The 18390-nt window shown below is 36.1% G+C and overlaps 1 protein-coding gene across 1 annotated transcript in view; it reads right to left on the bottom strand.

Annotated features, from left to right (window-relative positions):
• The window catches only part of LAMA2 (laminin, alpha 2), a gene marked incomplete at its 5' end in the record, with an annotated part of 106567 nt that overhangs the window by 62514 nt on the left and 25663 nt on the right, over positions 1-18390 (bottom strand). Inside the window, 6 exons of the mRNA XM_009072898.1 lie at positions 1910-2012; positions 7417-7555; positions 11014-11177; positions 12332-12448; positions 14011-14221; positions 18134-18296. Of these exons, the coding sequence (XP_009071146.1) occupies positions 1910-2012; positions 7417-7555; positions 11014-11177; positions 12332-12448; positions 14011-14221; positions 18134-18296 (897 nt within the window). The remainder of the gene's footprint in view (positions 1-1909; positions 2013-7416; positions 7556-11013; positions 11178-12331; positions 12449-14010; positions 14222-18133; positions 18297-18390) is intronic.

Here is an 18390-nt window from a genome sequence, read left to right as displayed (position 1 = left end):
TCAGTTAACAGATCCTTCTCTCACACTTTACTATACCAGTGGCACAAACACTGTATGCTTCTAAATTGTTTTCTTTGTTATATGTAAAACCAAATTAATTAAAGCAGTAACACGTAACATTTTTCACAAAGGCAGAGGTGTGAAACTCAGTGTTGGCCTACTTGAAACTGGATGATTGTATCATACTTATTTCCCCTCTGGTTTTGTCAAAAGGAATTATTTTTTCAATTCCTTCCTAAGAGTGATGTGGAGAAAGAAGCATTGAGTACTGTTAAACAGATGTTCATTAGTGCTGCAATAAATACTTTCTTAGGCGACCTATGAAACAATCTGTCTGGATAAAGATGCAAAATATAAACTGCTTTTGGTTGCAATGATCAAAAGATCAATGAATCATAAACTCTGAACAAATGCTTGTCCAAAGCCTATTTTTCTTCTTCTGACCAACAGACATTCCTCACTGATATTCATCTAAACTGTTTTCAAAGATTTTTAAAGGTCGTATCTCCCTAATCTTCTCAGTAATCAATTCCAGTACTTCTGGATTTTAATTACAATGAAGATTTTCCTAATACGTGATCTGTATTAGTGCATTTGAGATATGTTAATCCCATCTTCTTTGGAGAAGTGATGACATAATGAAAAATACTAAATCTCCTCTACTATTTTTCTTTCAGTCTATAAATCTACATTATTTCAATCTTTCTCCTCATCTCTGCTCTGCTAGATCACTACTTAGCCTTCATGGTGTCTTCAGGACTCTGCAAACCACCTCAGCCCTCAGGTACTTCAATGCCCAAGACTGTAACCAGTAACTCAATTTAAGCACTAGAAACCCTGAACAGAGTGGAAGGACTGTTTCCTGTGTTTTGAAAAGTGTGCACCTGTTCATGCATTCCTCTGTGACATCGATCTTTTCCACCTCTACCCAACACATGATCCATGCTTCTCTTTAGTCTTATTCTGGAGAAGTGCTACATAAACAATTGCTCACCATTGTGCATTTCTGCAGCTGATTATTCATGTAGGCATGTAACACCTCATATGTGTCCATATTGACTACTGTCCAACCTTCTCACACTATGACATTCACCTGTAACACTCTCATTTATTGCTGAGAAATTATTAAGGGCATATGCACAGTCCATTACTAGCTTTTACCATCCCACCAAACATTATGGTTCAAAACCTTATTTCCCCCCCCCCCAGTGGAAAATATTGAAGATAAAGATGTTCTATTTTTCAGCTAAGTACTTGGTTTGGAATCTAAAAATCTTATGATTTAGTCTGCATTTAGACATGTATTGATGCTTTAGGAACAAAGAAATATTTTAGTGTGTGTGAATGTTTTTCTCTAGAGACATGTTTTTAGTTTCTTTTTTTTTTCTTTCAAGAAAATGCTTAGCAATTCTTTCATATTACTCTGTTTGGTAAACAGTCTCATATTACCTCCTTATGCTTCTCTTTTCTGGCACAACCACATAGACATGCTCAAGAGAAGTGGTATCTCTGACTAGCATTGAAAACCCTGCTTTGTATTGACAAGAAAAAAAATTTAATACTGGGTTCATTTTCGTACTAATTATCTGCTAGAGCAAATCAGAAGCAGTATTTCCATCCCTCTCTTTTTCCCACTTACTCTTGCCCTTACTGCAGTTAGCAAGGGAAAACCAAGTCTCCATCCTCCTCAACCTTCCTGTCCAAGAGATGGACAAGGGACAAGCATCTCTGCATAATGCATAGACACAAACCAGAACCTTTTTCAGTGATACATTGTTCAATTTAAAATCAGATAATGAATTACACTTTTTTTCCTACTGATATGGCTTCCTCATGTTGGAAGCATAGCAGGCTCACAATGTGGTTTTTTTTCTATTTAATGGGGCTGAAGGCCATTTACTGCACGTACCTTTAGCATCATTTTCTAACATCTTGGCTTCATTAAGGACTCTGAAGCTTTTCTGAAGAGAACTCCTGGCACCATCCTTCAGTGAACCTTGAGGTCCAGATGTCTGTAGACAAACAATCAGTGTCAAATATGCAGGAAAATCTGAATTCATAGAAGACATATGTCATCAAGACATCTAAGTGAACAGACATCTAAATTTTAAGTGTAAATCAGTGTGCTCTGAATTACATCCTATTGTCATTATATTGGTCTACAAGAGACAAAAACCAAAATAAAGATTCTCTAATTTCTTTTTTGTTTGGTTGGGTTTTTGCTTTCTTTTTTTGGTTACAAGAAGCCAGATCCCCTTTGGAATATCAGTAATGACTTTAATAAAAAGAAACAGTGTTTATAGCTTAAAAGAAACAGGTTTGACTCTAAGAGCAAAACTTTGTCCCAAACAAACCAACAAAACCTATTTCAACTTAAATATGTATTTATCCTGCCAGCACAACATGTATTAAATATGTATTTATCCTTTCAGAACACCATGCAATACAGTATTTCTCCCTAGCTGCAGCTACAGCACCTCTAGAAGCCAGACTGATCTGATGATTCTAATACTGCCAACAGAGATTCATTTGTGGTTAAGAAATTAGAATTGCTACATCAGTAATGAAATAAGAAATAGAGTTTTAAAAGAAGGGCAAACTGCCGCTAATATGAAAGAGTTTTATTACTAAGTAACCATCCTTCGTCATATCGTGAAACTTAAAGATCTTCCATTTGAAGAAACATCCATCTCTACCTTCAGTGCAGAGACTGATCAATAGATGGAATGATTTTTCTAAATTAGATTAGTGTTTTCAGCTGGTAGGAAATGCTCTAGGTTCTGAACCACTTACTGTTCAGTTTGTAAGACTGAACTCAGGTCACACATCATACCGAATATATTTCTTTCAGAATACTCCTGACAGCCAGATAACATTCTATATTAGTCATGGGTCATAGCCTTGTAACTAGTATGTAATTAAGAAGCAGCTACTTTTCATTTTCCAGGGCAGATACATATACTCAAAAATTAACTGTGTGTCAATTAAATGACACAATTATTATTGCTATTCATTATTTATATAATGAGCAAGCCCAGAGGTGACATTTCACAAACTACTGAATCTCTGCTGGTTTTCAATGACACTGTAAAAAACATATATTAAACTTGCCATTTCAATTTCTTTTGAAGATCTTAGAGGATGGATACATTCAAAATTCAGAACCAAGTTTTTTTAATGGGACATCTGATAGTATATGTTGCCGTGGCATGGGGATATAGCTATTAAAGATTCCTTGTATTCATCTGGGATGTAAATGTATGCTTTTATGTGCTTTTAAGAGCTAAGGCCCATGTGACTGCCATTTTCCAAACTCACCTGAAATGTTAAGATGTGTACACAAATTGCTTTCAACATCAACAGAAACATAGACACTCAAAAGATGAACAAAATTAGTTTCTTATAGATTTTCTTCTCCACATAATAACAAGGAGCACTGGTAAGAGAAAAATAGATAAAACCCCAAAAAAAAGAAACCAAACCAAACCAAAAACCTATCCAATTAAGCAAGACTCATCATGAAGGAAAAATGTTTGGCCAGATTTTGTGGCAGATGTACCTGTCAAATCAGATATTTTTATATTTCTTTTCCTGTTAGCAACAGGACCCAGGGTATGACCACTCTGTGATCACAGACTTAAAAAAAAAAAGACTGTTGTTATTACTACATGACTAAGCATGGTTGATTGGCTGTTGAAGCAGTTTATAGTCAATAAAATGAAGTCAGAAGAACAGATTTACAATGCAAAACCAAGAAGTTCATCAAATCAGGGACAATAATCGGGTGTGTACTGACAATTAGTCAGAAACAGATTTCAGCATAAAGCTAATACTAAAAAAGCCCTTTCAGAGACAAATACACTTGTACTGATTAAAAGCTTTATTTTGTATATTTTTTTAATAATTCTGAGAGTGAGGATTAATCAAGACATCTGATGGAAAATACACATTTTTAGCAGTTTTTCTTGTGGCTCATGAGACTTCAAGTTATGAAGAAGTCAATAATTAAAAAAGCAAACTTTTTATGGCCCTGTGTGAGGTGAGTTTGTGTGCTTACGGCAAATCTGGGCCATGGTGAACCACTTTATGATTTAGTAGGACTTACATCCAAGAGTCTTTAATGTTATTTTCTAAATTGGGATACACACTATAAAAAAAAAAAAAAAGAAAAAAAGAAAAAGAAAACAAGATTGTGATTCAAAATAAATTTGAAAATTGCAGGATCTCAGGAATATAATTCATTCTGATTCTGCCTCTGTCAGAGTATCTATACCCTGTGGATAGTAACTTCATCTTCCTAAGCCTTTCTTCAAGCCCCTACCCTTCCCATGTAAACTCTGTGTAGCTTGAACCCCTGTAGCATCTTGTGGCAGAAGTGGGACCTCATTATGCATCCACACACGGCACTCTCAATCACGGTTTAGAGGTAAAAATGCACTGGGACAGTTTTGAGGGTAACGTACTAGAACTTACACCAGGTGCTTTATAGACCTAGTGCTAATTCACACCAGCTAAAAATAGTTCTGCCTTATTCTTAAATTATTTTCTTTTCACATACATTTATATTGTGAAGTTTTCACCTGTGCAAGAATTAGGGTTACTCTCATTTTCTTCAGTCATGAAGATAGCTGGGAAAGCTGAAGTACCAAAAATGTTATGAATGATTTGCACCTCAGGATCCTCACAATTACGTCTAGGTAGCTTTATGCCATTACAACGTAAGGAAATCTAGATAGCCAACATAACTGCTGGGGTACCACTACAAAGAAAGTAAAAAGCAAAGAAGGAAGTAGGACCCTAAATACTTAACATGTTCCCCGTGGTTTCAGTTATAGCCTATAAGTCCTGTCTAAAAAGCCCAAGAATAATCACACTTTTTCAAGATGTACTTTAAAACAACAATTCTGATATGTGAGACACAAGCAAGATCTGTTAATATGACTTCGCTAAGTAATGGGATGTTGAAGCTGCTTGAATATTAGAGATTTCTCATTTGTGATAAATTTATTTTGCTTTTAAAGTGGAGAGCAAATCCAACATAAAAAGATGAGGAGGAATTTTTCTGTCATATTTTTAACACATTTTTCCAGTCATTTATCAGGTTTCCTATAATCATGATGGATTTTGAGCATATTTTCATTCTTGCTTTTAGCAACATTAGCTTAATTTGAAAACTAAGTCATTTTCCCATTACAAACCAAAACCCAAAATACTCCTGAGATGTCATTAAGGTTCTTGTAAAGCCTTGAGCCACCTGGTCCAGTGGGAGATGTCCCTTCTCATGGCAGGGGGGTTGGGACTAGATGATCTATAAGGTCCATTCTAACCCCTAAAATTCTATGATTCTATGATCTGGATCAGAGTCTTTTAGAGAAGTCAGGCATCCAAAACAGCTCTCATAAAGAAGAGAACATGGCTCCATCTTTCAAAAGATGTCTTCTACTCAGCCATTTCTCAGAAAGGAGGGGACACAGTTTCTAGGGTCTTACCAGTCTGAGGAGGGCTCAAATCCACAAATGCTGCCTTCTAGGAGACTGCTCCAGACAGCCCTGAGTGAGAGTACATTCGTGCTCTGGTGCTGAAGCTCATCTAGAAGTTCATTGAGGCCTCCAGAAAGACAGACCCTGATTTACCTGGCTACCAGTTAAACTCTTCACTGAGGATGAGCAAACATTCAACAGAATTCAAATAAAAACAAAAAAATAGAATAGCAAAATGATGATAGAAGTTCACAAAAACCATTTCTTAAATATGTCCCACAATCCTCACATGATCATTTAACAAATAATGGCTAAATCTATCTCACTCTACAGCAATTTGATGGTAAACCATCATGAGCTTTACTCTTTATCAAGTCAATTATGTTTAAAGGCATCAGCTTCCTCAATTTTCTTCCTCATCAACTAGATCCTTGTTTCACAGATACAGCTCAGAACAAAAACCAAGCTCCCTGTAATGAATACATGCAATGGAGACGCTTGAGACATCACCTTATTATCTCAGTCTTTTTCCTTGCTACCCACTTGCCTCTGTTTACATCATATTGTCCATCTTGACCTCTATCACCTTCAAACTACCTATCCACCTTCTCTTTATGCTGTAATCACCCAGTTCGCCATCTGACATATATACTTCTGTTGCCGTACTATAATTGCTTGCTTTGTTTCTTTACTGCTCTGTTTTTTCCTTTTCAATCTTTGAAGCATCTGCTTCACTCTGAGTCATCAAAGGAGCAAAAGAGAGCATGTGTTAAATCCTAATAAGAAGTAAAAAAAAAAAAATTAAAAAATCCAGGTCCTTATTTACTTCTGTCTTTTAATCAGGTGTTCTGATGAAACAACTATTCACAGGGTGAAATATAGTAATTAGTGTTATTTGAAGCAACACGAAAAATGTGGAGTCTAAAAATATTAAAATTTTTGTGCAGTGGCTAGAACACTTTATCCCTCTCATCAATATAGACCTTTACAGCGTGTGATTGCTTTTGCTGTTCATATAAGCCATTTGACTTAAGTAGCTCTCTGCTACCTTTATTCATGTACAAGTGCAGTGACTACAAGTTGCTTCTGTTCACCTATATGTTTCTGTATCAAAATATATGCTCTGGCAATCTACATTATACTGTCATTGCCTCATGTTTTTGTGTGCTTGTGAAGTGCATGTTAGTCGCTCTCTGACAGGCCATCAACTCCTTTGATATTTGAAATAAAAGATAATTCTGGCTATGCTCAGAATGTTTTCTGCTCACAGTATATTCAACAAGGAGCTGAGATCCTCATTATGACTCGAGCTCGAGAGCTGGCTTCACCTTACAATCCTATTTTTAAAAGTTCTCACTGTTTTCTCTGAAAATTTGCATGCAGTACCTCATAGTGAGAATTAGATTTCTCTGCAAAAACTGGTAGAGTTCACAAAGTGAATAAAGCTTTCTGCTCCCCTCCTACAATTCTCCATTTCTAGAATTCTGCCAGGTACACATGGTTCTTCTGATGCACAAAGAAGTGCCCCTGAGCATTTTCATGGAACTGGGTTGAAGAGTTAATCAAGCTATGGAGTTCTTTATATTTAATGAGTATTTTGCACACATCTAAACTAGCTTTATTGAGTGTCAAACTGACTACGCTCCTGACTGAAAGTTGCTGCCTTGAACCATACACAGATGCCAAAAGGAAGAAGACAAATGTAAATAAAAAGGGGTAGTAAAATAAGGAATGTGAGTTAGGAACAAATAGGCACACAGTCTGAAGGGACATGTAGCTCTGACAGGGGCACAGCTTTCTGATCACAACACAAGAATCTACAGTGGCAGGGGCCTTTACATAAAGACATAAGATGGCAAGACATGGATCTGAGATAAGATGTAGCACAGTACCACAGAAAATCTAACTCTTCATCACAATTTACTTATTTTCTTACCGCTTGCATAGCTTCATTTGCAAGAGCTTTGGCTTCCTTGGCAACTCTTTCAGCTTCATCAATGTAATCCTTGATGTTAGTATAAGCACTGAAAGCACGGGTGGCATTGAAAGAGAGGTTTTTGGCTTCAGCAAGGATTCTGTTGGGATGAGAAAAGTAAACACACCATTAAACCTGCTATCAGATCTCAACAGAACACAGTATCCTACTTTTTCAAATGCAACAGTCTGTATTTCTAAGCCAGTTCTTTAGAGAGCAACGCTGCACTTGAGATTTCAGGAGTTCTGGCGTCATGTGTTTAATGGAATTCACATTTTATCTGTGCAGAAAGACATAAAGAACAATGTTCACTAAAAGAGGAGGTTCTGTGAGATAAAAATAGATCAGACACCGAGGGAAGATAGCACTGTGCTTAACAGTCTAATACAAGTAAGATGTATTCATAATGTGGGTTTGTCGGCTATGTGTTGAGCTAGGCAACTCAATGAAATTTGCACTGTATGAACATGACATGTCTTATAGTAGAATCTCTGAACAACTTATTTCTTAGTCTGGCTGTCAAACACAGAAATGTCAGTTTTGGAGAAGACCTCACCATCTAAACCAAATACTAAATGCAAATTTTGCTGACCAAAATGAAAAACAAGCAATAACGCTTCATATTGAATGGGATGTTCATTTTACATGAAGTACTCCATTCTAATAACTGTTATTAAATTAAAAGGTAATTTTAAACAGTTACTATTTCCTTGTGCAGGGACATAGTTCAGCTAACCTTGTTCCAGGGGAATTTCTAGTCAGCAGGCTGGGGAAATAACTTTTCTTGCACTCTCTTTGCATGATATATTCAAATGTTTTCTACAAAGAATTAATGCACGTGCAGAATTAACTTGAAGGCAACTATTTCAGTATGCATTATGACCAATGCCTATGATGCATTTATTGAATAAAGTGTAAATGGGCTAAAATCTCTACCTGAACTGGACAAGAATGGAGCTGAACTGGCATTTTTGCCTCTCTGGGAAGTGCTCTAGCCATCAAGGTATATAGCAATATAAGGGAGATAGGGATTACTCCTGCTGGACCTGTTCCAGCGTATATAAAATAGTCACTGAGACAGTGTGTGTGGAAGAAAAAGAAATTCATCCTGGTAATTAATCTATTCTCTGGAGAAATAGGACAGCTGGGCTCAGATCCTCACATCAATAGCTTACTGATTTCTACAAAATGCCACAGGAAAGACAAAGTGTACAGAACATATAGTCCCAGGACTCCACATGTAGTTAATAGAGGGAGAGAGATTCCCTTTAAGTTACTGCAGAAACTGCATGACTGAGCTGCCTCTGCAGCTCTCCTGGAAAAGCCTGTCTCCTTCCTCAGCTACAGATGGAGCTCACTAGGCTGCTCTAAGTTTCTGTGATGCTCTGTTGGAGAAATGTACAGCCCAGAATAGCTATGTAGCTAGTAGCTCAAGCACTGCTTAGAAATATGGTTCAAAAATCATCTGGTTAGGAGGGAACCAAAGTGAATTTGCTAAATACCAATGGCATTTACTCATGAGCAGGCAATTAGCCATAAGGGAGAAGCCTTTACTAACACCTTCTTGCATACAGGAAAACTAAAATTTTTTTCTGGGTTAAATTTATGAACTGTTCCATGTTCTAACACTCAAGATAACATCCTTGCCATCTTTCAACATGCTATTTGAATCCTTGAGGGGTGATTGAAGAGAAAGGGCTCTCCATCAATTTCTCCTGTAAGACAAAATGGTATTTCACAGCAAATTTAGTATTAACTGAAAGATACCCAAGTGCTGGTTGTGAAGATAAATACACTTTTTAATTCCTAAGACTGATAGGGACTGAATATTCCTGTAAAGTAAAACTGTTTAATGTTGGTGGATGAAATAAACAGCTTTATCAAGGTGCAGGATTACATGGCACCTTGGTATTTCTTTGTCCTTTGAAGTTCTGTATCTATCTGATCACATCAGAAATTTTAACTTTGAACAATTTGCTTTTAGATATAATTTTTAATGCCCTTCATTCTGCAATTTTTTTATTATTTTGAGAAACTGAGGTTGATGTCTGGATTAGACAAAAGTATACATGGTACTGTTATACCACAGTGAATGTGACTTTAAGCACTACCCCAAGTTCCTTAAGGCCAAGCTGTCAACCTGCATTAAGACAAAAGCACATGAACACATCCATAAAAGTCTCTTTTCACTCTTTAGAAACCTCCACCTCAATATACATCTTGCCAGCATTTGACTAAGGAGGTAAAATACTCTTTTTTGTCTACATTTTCTCTACTTCTTAGTTCCTTCATGCCATGGATTTATATTCAAATTCAGTACTGTAGTTAGATGTGACACATGAGCCATGTTTTTCTAGAAACAGTGTCCTTCAAATCCTTTTTACTCAGGAAACACAGCGATCATTATTTTATGCACTCCTCGAAACATATATTAGACTGGATATCTAGAGTAGTGTGACTACACTGTAAATGAAGCCAGTAATTTAACAAGTAGCAGACACTTTATCAGAGACAAATCTCTACTTTTTCCTCAAAATTACAGATGCTAGCAAGAAAAAAAAAATGTGTTAAGCATCTGCTCACAAGTCTTCAGGGCAGGTAGACCTAAAAGATGTAAGCAGCAAAAAAGTAGCATATTGTTGATGTTTAAAAAAGAAAACACCTGTGTAAAATTTTGTTTTTATTCATGCAATGCTTTTATAAATTAATAAACCTTTGAAGCTATGCTGGGGACAAGTTCAAGAGGCAGAAGATCCATGATCTATTTCTGAGTATTACTACTGCAAATTAAGGTTACTATTTTTGGCTTTCTTTCTTAAATGCAATAAAACAAAAGACACCTCCTCTCTTCCTCCCCAAAACAAACAAAAAATCCCCAAACCCCTTATCTTATATTCTTTCCAGGAAACTATATTCATGATGAGTTATAAAGGATCATTCTTCTGAAAGTTCTGTGGTCATATAAACAAAGGGCATTGCAATTCTCACTTACATTTAGGAATGTGATAGTGGTAAACAAAAACTGAAGCTTCTATACTTAGGTGTAACCATTTTGGTCCAGGACACCTACTCGATTTGGGAGAGTGTTTTGAAACCACTAGAGGAAATACTGTTCATTACTATGGGTGATTTTTGACAATAAAGAAATTATCATCATGTTAAGAGTCTCCCACCAAAATGGTTATTTTAAAAATAAAAATACTGCTTTTTTTTTTGTTTTTACCAAATGCATACGAAAACACATAGTGAGCTCTCTAAGAAGAACTTCTGGTTTTTTCACATCAACATAGCCATAAGCATATAAGTTAACTGTGTCACGAGTGCATCTGAGGACACTGTTTGAAGTTCATGCAGCCTATAAGCATCACAAGATGTGTGAAACCATTTACAAGAGATACACAAATCAACCAACTGGATAGTTGCATACCAGAACACTGGTTATGTGTATACTCCCAGTGACAGATGTCAAAGCTGAAGAAGAACACCGTTCAAGTTCTGTGAAGCAATTTTGTAAACCTGTTTCAGGATTTTATCATTACAAGTGAAGGTGTGTCTTACCCATCCAGTACTGCAGATGATTCATTCAGCTGGGCTGCATGGTTTTCAGCTTGCAACACCTTTTCTGGAAGCATCCTGTCATGAATTTCTTGTGATAAGTCATCTATTTTATCTTTTAGCTGATCAGACATTGGCTGGATCTTATCTGCAACACCTTCTACATACTGAAAATGACAAAAGAAAGGCCTTTAAATGGCTGAATGCAAGCACTCTGTAGCCATGTATAGTTTTTTCTTGTGAGCTATTATCTCAATTTGCCCTTGCATTAAAACTTCAGGAAACTAATACAGAACGAGTAACAGGAATGGCTGGACTGGAAAGCAGAGAGCAGACAAACAGTATTGTAAGAGCTACTAGCCTCCCTTGAACTTCGTAAAAGCTTTTATTTTACAATTAAGGAACTGCACATTTAAAAGCTTATAAACTCTAATTTGGATTTGTTTCCTAAATGTAGATGCATACAAAGTTGTACTTACTTGTTGTTGTACTCCACGATAATAACTAATCAGTGACAGAAGTTTCATATTTCAAGTCCCATTGAGTGAGCGCAATGTATTTTTGTTTATCAAAGAATCTTAGTAAGAACTATACTTTTTGCAGACCTACCACTCCTGTTCCAATAAGCCATCTCAAAGTGTTTCCTTTCTCGTTTCTCCAAAAATCATTTTTCCATTAACTATGACAAATTTAAATGCAAGCTGGAAATACTTCCATAACTAATGATATTTCAAGACATGATTTTGAAAATTATTATTATCTTTGTTTTGTAGCTAAGGCACTGATCTCAAACTCTGTAGATAAAACTTTTAAGGCAGAATTTTCCAAAATGTTATGCAAAATGAGAGTGCAAACCTCTCCTCTCCCTGATCTATCTAGACTTAAAATTGTTGCCACAGGCAACAAATTATTTCTGAAGTTTCTTTCTGATATGCATACACAGTTCTTGTACAGATAAATCTACACCTAGATCAGAGTCGCAGTGAGATTGTGAATGGGTCTGCTGCATCTGCAGTTCTAAAGATAAAGTCAGTACCACAATCAGAATACCATATTTATAAATGCAGGCAGAGTCCATGAAAAATTATGAGCTAGCTCTTTGTGTAATCCAATGAATCACTTAAAGCTCCAAGTTAATAATTTTTTTTATACCAGACTAGCTTTTCTGCCATACAGCAATTGAAAAATGAATTCTCCCAGCTCAAATACTCCAACATTGATAAACAAAATGAAAAATCAGGTATTACTTTAATTTTCTATTTCGCTTCCATAATGATGCTTTGTTGTACTAATTATCAGGTAAGGATGATAAAACACTCACCTCTACAGCTATGCTGATTTCATTTGCAAGTTTGTTGGCTTCATTAAGAATATCATTCCCCTCCTGAAGTGTCTTTTCAACATCTTGTCTCCCATCTTCTACAGTTTTCTTCTTTTTCTATAGGATGGTGTTCACACAAAGAAAAATACAAATTGTTTACTAGTACAGGAATACCAGTTTGAATGCCAGCATCCCACTATAAGACTGCATTTTGTCACCATGCCACAATGCCACTTCCAGAATTCTCTGAGCTCCCAGAGCAAAGACAGTGACAACAATAAAGCACATGTAATGTAAGGTATCTTTTCTTTGTCCTCCCATCCCCAGCTTTGCATCCCACTCCCACATGGTAGAGTTTTTGTTGCTTTATAACAGAGGTAATTGACTGCAGTATTACTGCAAAATGAATAACAAACAAGTTATAAAGCCTCATCTTTACTTAGATGTGCAAGTTCCTCATTTTGAAAATCACCTTCTCTGGCTCTGAAGGAAAAATTTATCAAAATGTTCTGCTTCTTGCTTACTTACATTCACTGGTGCTTCGCTAACTACGGAATGCAAAATAAAAGATGAAGGTATCTTAGGACTATTGTTTTTCCAAGAACTACTACTACATATTGTGTAGTCAGGAAGGACTTCTGAATAAAGAATTGCCAATTTCCTGTGAAAGATCCACTGTGCATCACAGATAAGTCTGATAGGAGACCATAGCACTCGAGTATTAAGAGTGCTGTGATGGCTTCTTGGTCAAAACAGAGTCAAAATAAAGCAAATAAACCTCCACAGCCATGTGAGCAGGACTGCTGGAAAGGACATCCTCTAGGCACTCTTTTGCTGTGATGCAGAGATTCTTTAAAGAACTGAGAGAGCAGGTAATTTCTCCCACCTTTATCCATCCACTTTTGGGATGAAAATGCACAGCACAGAGATCACCTAATTTCTTTAAAGCACGGTATTTCCTTAACCCAATCAAGCCCAGAAATCTCTGCTGAGAATGGAGGTCTCGGAACTCTAACCTCATATAGTATTCGAGGTGAAAGCTCACCAAGATACAGAGTTGAAACATTTATCTTCATTAGGTTGACTCTACTCCTTGTGTCTTAGTTAAATGCTTGTTAATGTACAGTGTAATATGCTCTTTAAGTCTCTGCAATTCAAATTAAATCAAAAGCAGACCCCTCTGCTATGAATGAGACCATTTATAATAGCTACTAACTACAGAGGATTGAGTTTGATTTATTAGTCTGTAATATCCACATACCCCCTTCAGTCTTCTTCCCAGGGGTTGGAGAGGGAGATGAAAGTGTAAGTTTTCTAGGAGCAAATATATGACAGCAAAGATTTTCAATGAACTCCTATTTAAATATTGAGCACACGATTTGAATTTTACATGACTATTTATACTAGGATGAATTTAATTTCTCCCAGAATAATAAATCCAATGTACCTTCCACAAAGCAGATGATATTATTTCGATTAGCTGTGGAGTAATTCTACTTTTAAGAGCCAATGCATTCCTTCATTCTGAGGAACATGTTTCCTCTAAATTGCATCAGATACAGGTATATTTTAATAATATTTTTGGTTTGCTTTTATTTTTGTTTCAAGATTTAATCATGCAAAGGTTCAAACTATGATCAGAATCCAAGTAAACAAGGATAAAACTTGTCAGCACTCACCTCTAACAGGGTCAGATTTTTTTGGTTGACTGCAGATAAACGATCAGCCTCCCAAATTTTCCCTGTAGCTTCTTTTAGCAGATCTCGAGCATCATCAACTTTGGTGTGGTAGTTTGCTAGCTTGTTCCGGACCTCATTTTTGAGATCCTCATTCTTCTCACTGGGCTCACCAAATAATTTCTTCACCTTGTCCAAAAGATCTTCTGCCTTCCTGCAATACGTCGCCAACCATGAAGGCACAGAGTTAATATTCCCACACCAAATAATCGGAATAGTCTTAATAACATGCAAATAAAATAAAACTTCTAAATTATACCTCAAAGTAATTGTCAAGAGGACACATACTTAATAAAGTAAAATTACAGTTGCTCTTAAGCCCTTTCTTAAAAGCAGTTTTTAAATACCACTAAGGTCCTATTGATGAAGTAAATAAACAGAGTAAATGGAATCACTCTTCTCCATTAAAGATTGCCTTTTTGAAAAAATTTTATTTAATTGCCATTCTTGAGATCTGACAAGTAAAGTGGTGTTTTCTGAAACATTTCAACTTGTCAAAAAGATTTCCTTCATTCACATTAATGTGACATGTAACACAAAATGCTTTCCTACCTTGAACTGAGGGGAACATGTAGATATGACTCATTTCAAGCTGTCTTGAAGCAGACAACTGCTTTGAACTAGACAATCAAAACTCATAAATGCTTTCCAGTGAAAAATACCCAACAAAACCCACCAGAATCCTTGGATTTATTACTTCCAGTAGACAGAATTTAGGTAGTCTAAAATAAATTCTGGGACATTTTTAATGGACTTTGGCAACAAAGAAATAGAAACTTCAAAAGTATCTGCTTTTGGCAGGGAATGCCATATTTCTTGGTCATCAGAGAGCTGCTGCCCCCAGTTTGAAAGGACTGGATTAGTGTCATTTGCCTGCCTCATGATACCAGGCCATCGAATCAGTTTCATGAATTGCAACACCACTGTGTTAATGCAATGGTATCTCAAGGACAGGAAAAAAAAAGGGGGTATTTCAGGCACTTCTAAAATGATGCTTTAGATAAAAATCCTAAGTAAACAGGAATCTGTAGGACAGATAATACTTTCAGAAGAAATTTACTGCACTTCCACCTAGAACAGATTAAATTTTTCTTCCTGTTTCATTATGCCAAAGTGTAGAAAACAAGAACTGTATATTTTGAAAAACATTGCAGTTTGGCCTGTCTATAGTAGGTTCCACTAGAAATCTTCTAAAAATAAACACATAAATAAATGCACATCAAAAAAAAAATCTGAAAGGTGGTAAAGATATGTTGACATTGGACATAATTTAGATGAAGGATCTGAACTGGAGCCAAGGAAAGTCAAATTGTTATCTTAGCTTTGGCTGTTTCTGTGATGGATTTTTTTCCTATCTATCCCGCCCTTGGTTTTAATGAAAAAAATTATTCACATTGTGATTTTGCAACTTCTTAGGACAAAATATTTAATCAGAAACTAAATCCCAGTATTGACACTCTGTCACAAAAGAAGGGTAGAAAGGAATTCAGGATTTTTCCCATACCTCCTCCATTATTCTTTGTGTAAGAAGCTCCTGTCTTATCCTTCTGGCAAATTTTGACAACCTTATCGCTCTGCAGTACTGGAGGAACAGTACAAGACAGACGGATTTCCTTTTTATTCCCTTGCTTCATAGCACAGTTCAAACTATCCATCCAGTAGTCCACCTCAAAACTCTTTCTTGGTGCTCTAAAGATAACACTTCCATATCGATCTGTTGTGCGTTTTCCCCTCTGCTCTTTCTAATGAAGTATGAGGCAATAAATCTGTTACATGTAATCCCTTGCTTTAGGTACCAGAACTGCTGTGTGACTATACTGCATCACTTTTGTTGAAATACTCTCTCATACATTGAAACTGTGCTACTTTCACTGGATACCATTCTAGAAAAAGGTATAAAACTATACAAAATCTGTGAAGTGTTAGAAGAAACAATTTGGCCCAACACCTAGAATACTGTATGGTTTGGATCCTCAAAAATGAGTACAAGGGCACACAAGAAAGATCAGAAACAGATGACAAAATTATTAAAAGAACTCCAACTGACAGTCTAAATATGTTAGAATTGTCCTATCTGGAGAAGAAATAAGGCTTGTAACATCATGAATAACATGGATAAGGTGATCAACTGTCCAATGTCTCTCCAAATACAAAAATAAAAATATCAGGAAGCAGTGTCAAAACACAGGCAGGAGGCATATCTTCAAACACAGTGTAGCTGAGTTATGTAACTCATTCCTGCAGGAAACTGGATGACAGAAGTTCACAGTTGCTCAAAAGCCATCAGACAAATTCATGGAAGAAAAAGTCACACAAAAATAAAGTTATTCAGCATACTAAACAGAAAGATAGAATTCTGGCTCACAGCATCCCTTGACAGCAACTCAGTGGCATCTATGAAATTATGAAGGAATGTAATAAAACATTGAAAGATTTATTTCATAAGTATGAGAATCAGGGCAGTCCAGAACAGTAACTGGTGTATTTCTACCACGCTCTTTTTAGAGAGAAATTATTGACCAATGTGCCATTTCAATATATTATGGCAGATTACAGACTGGATTTGTAAAGGTTGAAGAAAAATAAGGAAAAAACCTGCATATGTAAAAGAAGTTTTGATATCCATAAAAGCAAGAAGACTTTATTTCATTTGTCTTCTTAATTTAACTTTTGAGAAGTCACTGAAATATAATAGAGAATCCACTGTTCTTGGACAGAATTCTGAAAACAGAATACAATCACTGCCAAAAGACATCTCACCAAAGAGTAAACATGATTAACTACTCCAAAATGATCATGAGACTTGCAGAGCCTTACTTTATTCAAAAGTAAATATTTCTAAATGAGTCTGTAGAGAATACATATGAGCATAGCAATCCACACATGCGTGTGCACCTGCAGAGTTCTAAGAATGACTGATTTTTCTTCATCCTTTCTTCCTTCTGGAATGTATCCTATCCACTATCTTACTACACTATTTAAGCAGTTTTATAACATTTTTCTTCATAGGCAGTTTCAGAAAACATTATCCAGGGCCCCATCCTCCCCACCCTGTAATCCACAGTGACTAATTTTCCTTCTGTTGAGTTCACTGCCAAAATTTCTTGGATCTCAATGATTGCTTATAAAGATGTAACCCTATCCTTAAGATAAAGCCATACGATTTTGATTGAAATCAGTGAATATATTCATGTATCTCTTAGTATAAAACTTATTCCTTTACCAAGAAATTTAAACACTTGCTTTGTACATTCCAGGAAGAATGGAAGAAGTAAAGAAGTTCTTTCCATCAAAAAACACCTACTGCATTTTCTACTCTAGTTATTGGACTACAGTAGGAAATTATTTCATGGCAGTCTGACAATTTCATGTTGACTGTAGCATTTGAGGACTAAGAACACCATATTTGAAAGGCCCTGGTCTGACTCATACAGAAGTAACTAGACCACCAGAACTTCAACCCAAGTACTTTTCTGGATCAAGTAAGTTTTCAGCATTTTGTAAAATACTTTATAAACAGCTGCCAATATAATTTTATTTATATAATACATATATTTCCTCAATATATAATCATTATTTTACAGATATCTAAGCAAACCCTAGGCTTCTCAGCTGTGCTACACTATTTTACACATGGCAAAATGCATCATTTTGAATGTCTATACTACTGGCAAACTTTTTAAACAGATAATATTTTTATTAAATGAACTAGTTTTCCAGAAACCCCCCTCAATGGGCTTTTAGACAAACTTTACAGTACGAAAGCCATTCATCAGGTTTGAAGCAGAATCTAAAAACAAATTGAGAAAAATTGCTTACAATTCAATTAGAAATGTTGCTGGCACCTGTGGAGCAGAGAAATAATTTCCTAGGGATTGCTTTCCACATACATAAGCATTTCCAGAAATGCAAATGCTACATTAACAGAGATGAAGTATTACGCTTTGCTTTCCTTCACATTTCTGTAACCCCCAGCTTGAAAACTCGATTGGAAAAGATGACAATCACATTAATAAGAGTCAGATATTAACACTGGGAGGTTGAAGACTGAGATCTCTTTACTCACGTTAATTCATCTTGAGCTATTCTTTCTTGCATATGCAGCTCTCTATTTCTCATCTCTACAATCATTCTTTCAGCCTCATTCTGCAGTTCTGGAAGACTCTTCTCCAAGGTCTTGTCTTGAGTTCTGAGTGTCTCATTCAGTTTTATGGCATCTTCATTTGCAGCTGCAGGGAACCAAAATATATTTATGTAGGGAGCTAGTACTTATAAACAACAGAGAGGCTTTAAGCATCTGCCTATCAACTCTATAAGCAAGTG

This window comes from Acanthisitta chloris, unplaced genomic scaffold, assembly GCF_000695815.1.
Source record: "Acanthisitta chloris isolate BGI_N310 unplaced genomic scaffold, ASM69581v1 scaffold18590, whole genome shotgun sequence".
NCBI lineage: Eukaryota > Metazoa > Chordata > Aves > Passeriformes > Acanthisittidae > Acanthisitta > Acanthisitta chloris.
The sequence above is the reverse complement of the archived record's forward strand: the minus strand, read 5'-3'. Positions and strand labels throughout refer to the sequence as shown.